Source organism: Tigriopus californicus, chromosome 5, assembly GCF_007210705.1.
Source record: "Tigriopus californicus strain San Diego chromosome 5, Tcal_SD_v2.1, whole genome shotgun sequence".
Taxonomy (NCBI): domain Eukaryota; kingdom Metazoa; phylum Arthropoda; class Copepoda; order Harpacticoida; family Harpacticidae; genus Tigriopus; species Tigriopus californicus.
Window position 1 is genome coordinate 6,644,096 of NC_081444.1, and position 6,119 is coordinate 6,650,214.

The 6,119-nt window shown below is 40.1% G+C and overlaps 1 protein-coding gene across 1 annotated transcript in view; it reads right to left on the bottom strand.

Moving 5' to 3' along the window:
* The window catches only part of LOC131881255 (terminal nucleotidyltransferase 5C-like), an 18,375-nt gene extending 12,470 nt beyond the window's left edge, over positions 1-5,905 (bottom strand). The window contains exon 1 of the mRNA XM_059228068.1: positions 4,347-5,905. Within this exon, the coding sequence (XP_059084051.1) occupies positions 4,347-4,535 (189 nt within the window). The 5' untranslated portion in view covers positions 4,536-5,905. The remainder of the gene's footprint in view (positions 1-4,346) is intronic.
* Between the last annotated feature and the right edge of the window lie 214 nt (positions 5,906-6,119).

The following is a 6,119-nucleotide window of genomic DNA, read 5'->3' on the forward strand; positions in this document are numbered from 1 at the left end:
ATGCACGTGTGAAATCGTTCCATTTCAGGCAATGATATTAAATAAATTACCCTGGTGAACGATATTCGAAACGCCGATGCTTATGATATGGTATGGCTCGATTTTAATTGACTCATTTCAGGAGTTCGATACTAATTTGCGCCAAATTACCAAAACATATAAATTGAAAAAAAGTGTAATGGAAATGTAACAATAATGAACAAAAAGGGTCGAAAATGTGAAAGTGCATAAGTCTCAATGTAACACAAACGGAATAACCATCCCCCTATTTGCTTTTAGGAGTTGTTTGGAAAAAAGGACGAGTTCTCATTTCTAAAAAAAAAGGCTTTTGGTGCCTAAAGATTACAATACATCATTTTAGAACATGTTTGACAGGACATCAGACAAAAAACTAATTTTTCAAAACCAGTCAAAGTATCAGTTGCATTTTTAATTCAAATTTCATAAGACTGTTTTAAGTAGATCCTTACCTTTTTCATCAAAATTGGGCACTCGATACGTTTGAAGTACCTTGACAATACTTTTATACATACTCGTACATACATTATATCTCACCAACTCAGATGACATATTTTTCTCGATTAATGTGATAATGAATTTATATTCTCTAAAATAATATAAAAGGTTAAAAAAGCATAGTTGTGAAGATACAATGGTTAGAACATTGAAGTGAGATCATCTTATGCGATACTTTTATTAATAAACAATAATTACTCAAGAAACCCTTGACTACTTGATTGGTTTTCTTGGTTTGAAGTTTATTGTTGAAAGGTTGTATGCTTTGGAAAGAACCTCACAATTCGAAGAACAAACTAGGCTTAAATAAATCACGCGAATGGTGGGAACAATGAGATTATTAGCATCGTAACAGAGTTTTGTTCAACGGTTAAGTTTTCTCTATATAACTTTGGCTGAATATTTGCTTCAAGCTTATCATAAAGTGCCTCCATGAAATGGCACAATTTTTTTATTGAAGTGAAATTGAAAATACTCGCAAATTAATGTTTTCACAACATACATTTTTAATGCGTTTAAAGTGATCTACTTTACTATTCTGAGGTAGTTTTAAGGTAATAGCTAAATAATATCTTGAACTACGCTCAAACAAAAAATGTTCCTCTGGAATCGCTGACGTTAAAACATCGTTTAAAAAGTTTTGAGAGCGTGTAAAAAAGTACCAATCATTACTATATGAACAAACAACCTTATTTATCTAAATATATAGTAATCTTCTTGTCCAACACAATGAGGGGCCTTTTGAGTAAATTTCTTTTTTTTTAAGAACAAAATGGAGATACGCTTTTTTGCGATGAAAAAATTGTCTAATTGCACAAAAAACACAATGTTGTCACAAGAGCACACCCTTTTCGTGCTTGGTGCCACAAGAGAGTAAAAAAATTGTAGCAAAAATAAATCTGATGTCTGGGCTTCGCATTTACACAATCACATCGTCAACAATGAGACACTCAAATACTATGCAATGGAGAATGCCTAATTGCTAAGGGTTGAGGTCACTGCAATTGCAAGAGACAATTGAGGCATTATCAAACATCCTTAAGTACAAGTACGTAGAGTGTATTGAATTTGGACCCTGGATCCTTAGGCCCCCTCAGCGGACAAAACGTAGCAAGTCAAGGACAAAACTAATGGCAGAGCTACCCGCCCACTCAAAAAAGAGAAGAGGAAATTAAGATTATTTTAGATTGACTAATTCATCAACACTACTATCTTCAAAGACATAGAAAAGTCATGATAACCGTTAACTGCTTGAAAGTGTAAGTAACAAAAGTAAGCCATTACCAGACAGCTGAAAATTGAAACCGATGATATGAAGTGAAGGCAAAAGCCTCAAGAGGACCGTTTCACTAGGCGCTAAAATGTCCGAGGGTTCAGATATGCTTTGATATTAATTCATAACCCAGTCTCAAGTTAGTTCTGTCTGTGAATGTGTGTTTAGCCAAAGTGCCTTGGTTCAGAGTCTAAAAGTTTCCCTTGAGAAAGGTCGGGGAAGAGAATCAAACATGAGATTTCTCTATTGCTAGGAAGTTGAATCGAAGCAGTACATCACGTGTTTTCTCATACAAAACCTCATCCAAAGGCCAGATTTTTAAAGCTCGTTCATCGGAGTTGTGGACTTGGACGTTAATTGGTATGAAAATACACTCGCCAAAGTTTGGGTAACGCTTAAGCCTTAACTCAGAGGTACGAGGGTTAAAAAAATCTTCCCTCAGGACAAAAATGTCCTTTCAAAACACTGATTACAAAACATGTTTGCATGTCGAGCAGAAATTCAAGAGGGTTGCATTAACCGGTTTTCTTCCCAATACTGAGGCCTATTTTTTAAAGGGGTATTGAGTAGCTCGCTAGTAAATAGCCATCGCGTAACTTCGTATCAAGGAGCTGCATGATAGTCGTGATCTAAAATAAATTGAGGTTCCTAGTTACAAGTGGGCATACCCGAAAAGTCAAAGTTCTGTAATTTCAGCTCCAATTGAAAACAACATTTTCTTTGTCGGAGTCCACTTATCAATCGCTAGAAAAGGGTGGATAAAAAACTAATTTTTGAAACGTGAAATAACAAATACGTTTTTGGCACTCAAAAACAGGTTAAATTTGAATTCTTTTTAGAGTGGGGAGTTGAAATAGGATTTCTATACATAGTGGGACACAGATCACAGGTAAGGTCAATATTTGCATCATCAATCTCATACGTACAATGGTAGTAACCCTTCCCTTGTTCAGACTTTTGCAAGAATGGAATCAAATCTCATGCATAATCAAGTGTTGTGCTTTAAAGTGCTCCCGACACAATACTTGCACAAATGTTCTCCGAATCAATGGCGACTATTTTATCCATAGAGATAGAGAGATAAGATTAGTAGGGAAGTTATGGTTTGACGGCAAATGCTTCGTGATAAACAAAATATTTTCGAGGTACATGGTCCAAACATGCCCAAATACATAGTGCCTCTATTATCCCATAAATGGCAATTTATTTACGATTTCCAATATTCGCAGGCTTTGCCGCTCCGAAGCTTTTTTGGGCTAAGTTGAATTACTAGGCAGTGATGGACAGCCCAATTGCCCAAACAGCCTGAATTCCTCATTCTACAAAATTTGAGGCAAGCCTAACCCTAGTATTTGTCTCTATATCTCTGTGATTCTATCTGTACTATTGGGAGTGTGACCGTCGGTTCTATATTAAACCCAAATGAGAACACTTAGTCAGGCCATGAAATGCTTTCAATTGGGTCTCCTGGAAGACAAGAGCGAATCCTGCGGCCTTCGCCCGGCCTTGCACTGTCTCAGAGCTACGAAAATTCTTTAGATGATTTGACATTTGCCCAAGAGACTGGCATCTGCTTGAGCTTACATCATACATAAGCAGTACTTCTTGGGCCATTTTCCTCCGTTTCTAGGCGGCTGAATGCTGATTGAGACCCAAGTCTGTTTGGGTGAGTGCGTTGAAAAGGCTGGCGAGGTCCATCGTGTTCCATTGAATCGAACTCGAATCTGCTTCATGACACCCTATATGGTGAAGGCGTAGCAAGACGGAGCGAGGTTTTAGGAGGACATAGGATCATCCCAAAGAATTCCTTCCATCCCAAGCGAGTAACTACTTAAACCTTGCCCGCCTGCACGAATTCACATGCGGGAGGGAGAGTGAACTTTCAATTTAGAGAAGCTTCACTGCCTGTGTCTTCGAAGTGGGTTACATGAGTCATACGTACTTCTTAATGTTCACATTTTAAAGCATGGATACCCTCATGGATGAGAAGGACAACATGGAACACGAGGAAAGGGAGTCTGAGAACGAAAATGCGGTATCTGTTCCACCTAACAAAAATCTCGATCCGTGGATGATCCAATTAGTCTTGGTGTAGCTGAAGTAGACAATATGTCCAATCTAATTTGGTTCATTGATGATTGCATTAAGTATCACACCGAGTGGGATTATACATGTATCGTTTCTGTGGCATGCTTTGGAACTAACATCTGGACGTCCAGACAGGAAAACGGCCTTGATTGTGTTCCCTAACGTGTTGATTCTGTATATGCTTTTGCCAATTAACCCAGCCCGTTTTTATCCCTTTTACAGAAAGTTCTTGACCGTTCACGACAACTAACAAGCGATAGTTTACTTTCTTTCTCTGTGGATGGCTACAGTTTTTGCCATTCGTGACAAAATTTCTTTCCTATGCCTTAAGTATGTTTCCACGGGTGCACTTTTCCTTGCTTACGTAAATTCACAAAACTAGAAGAATTTCAAAGCACCCAAGGCAACTCAAACGTCCTTGTGGATCTAGGAACCGTGCTTTAAAAAAAAAGCTGGTTATCAAGCTTACCTTCATGAAGGGATAGAGCCTCCATGGCTTTGGGATCACTATAGCTTGTTTTCCCGAGCAAACGGCCGTTGAAGTGGTAAATGGTGTCACTCTACTTCCATTTTGTTGTTGTCGCTCCATTCGTTTCATACGATGGCCTTTGATCCCATGAGAAGCGGAAAATGGAGCTCCATTAGAGTAGTAACTCATTATCGCTCTGGATGGAACCTTACTTCTGTTTGGAGCAATAAATTACTTGTGGGGTTTTTGGGTTTTAAACAAAGGTCAATCCAGACTATCACTTTGGTGGGGCTTTTTTGAGGTCGAGCGTGTCTCCGTCAGCTGAACACTTCACAGAGAGCAAGATGAGCTGCTTTGTTTACTGTGTGTTAAGTCATGTGTCCATGAAAATCTTGTTTGAAGACTTGTGGGTCTGTTTCAGTGGTCCTGGGCCAAACTTGATTTCCTGAGCACCCACTGGAAGGTAGGAATGAAGTGCACGCGTTGGAGGACGAGATGAAGGAAGGCCTATAAAATAGCCTCGAATGCGAGAAAAATCTGACAAATGAGTTCAATGGAGGTGGTTGGGAGGGAAAATTTGATCCAACGGCGTTCTCACGTTGTCACGTTCCAACTGATTTTCCCGTGGCGGAAGGTCGAAACGCTAAAATAGCTTTTAATCGACTGGCTCAAAGATGGATGATGATCTTGTCATGGATTGCACATGTGGCAATTCCCAGCTGCACTTTTTCCAGGCCTTAGTGTATGGGATAAAAGCCTCAGATCAGCGAGTGTATAGCTCTTGTGTCCCTCCTTGTTAAGTGTATGTATGTGTATTTGTATGTATCGCAAGCAAAGTGAGCAGGATATCACAACTTGGAAGGCGAGTGAGGAACGAAGAATGGAGCGAAGCAGTTGTAGTAATGGCGATGAGGTATAAGTCGGCTGAGCAAAGGGACAATAGTCAAAAAGGCCACCAAATGTCTGGTCTTGGAACTCCTAGACCTTAGCCATACACAGTATGCAAATGAGATTAAAGCCAGTATATTGCTCTTGTTGACAGCTCTCGCAGAGCTTGGGACTTGGACAGAATGGATGGCAAATGTGTTGTCGTGGGAAAGTATGGGAATGATGGAGAATATCTTTTTGACTCTGAAGCAACCGTTGAAAAGCACAAATGTGTTGGCAGCTTGCAAGTTTATTTCTAGATTTCTCAGGAGACCTCACTTCGTGTCACACGTTACGAGGCCATAGGGATCACTTAAAGCATTAAAGAGGCCCGTCGTCGCTGGTCGATGAACACTAAAGAAGTCGAAGGGTTCAATCAAAAAGGAGCCCATATGTACGGTAAATTGGTTTCAGGAAGCTGAACAACAGTAGGCGGAGAAGCAAGAGGAGAATGGAAACTAGATGCTTTTCGCCCTTCAATGTCGAAGCCACAAGTAAGACTAAAGGAAGCCGAGTGTGAAAAATACGTTCAAGAACTTTTTGGCTTCTTTCAATACGTCTTCACAGTCTGAGGTTGTCTTTCTTTTTTCGAACAGCGTGGCAAGCACACCGAAATCCGAGGTGGATTTGCATTCTTCTCTGGATGGACCTCATGTTCGTTCCTCGGTCAAGCTCTCGTCCGTCCCTCATTCACGTTTCTTGTTTCTTGTTCTTCACCGATCCAGCTGCATGTAAGGAAGGACGACGATCCCAATTTGGGCCCTGGCGGCCTCTGTTGGTCTAACTTCTAACCACGTGGCATGGGTTCATGTTCTGACCTCGTTTGTCAGTTGGCCATGTGGGGTG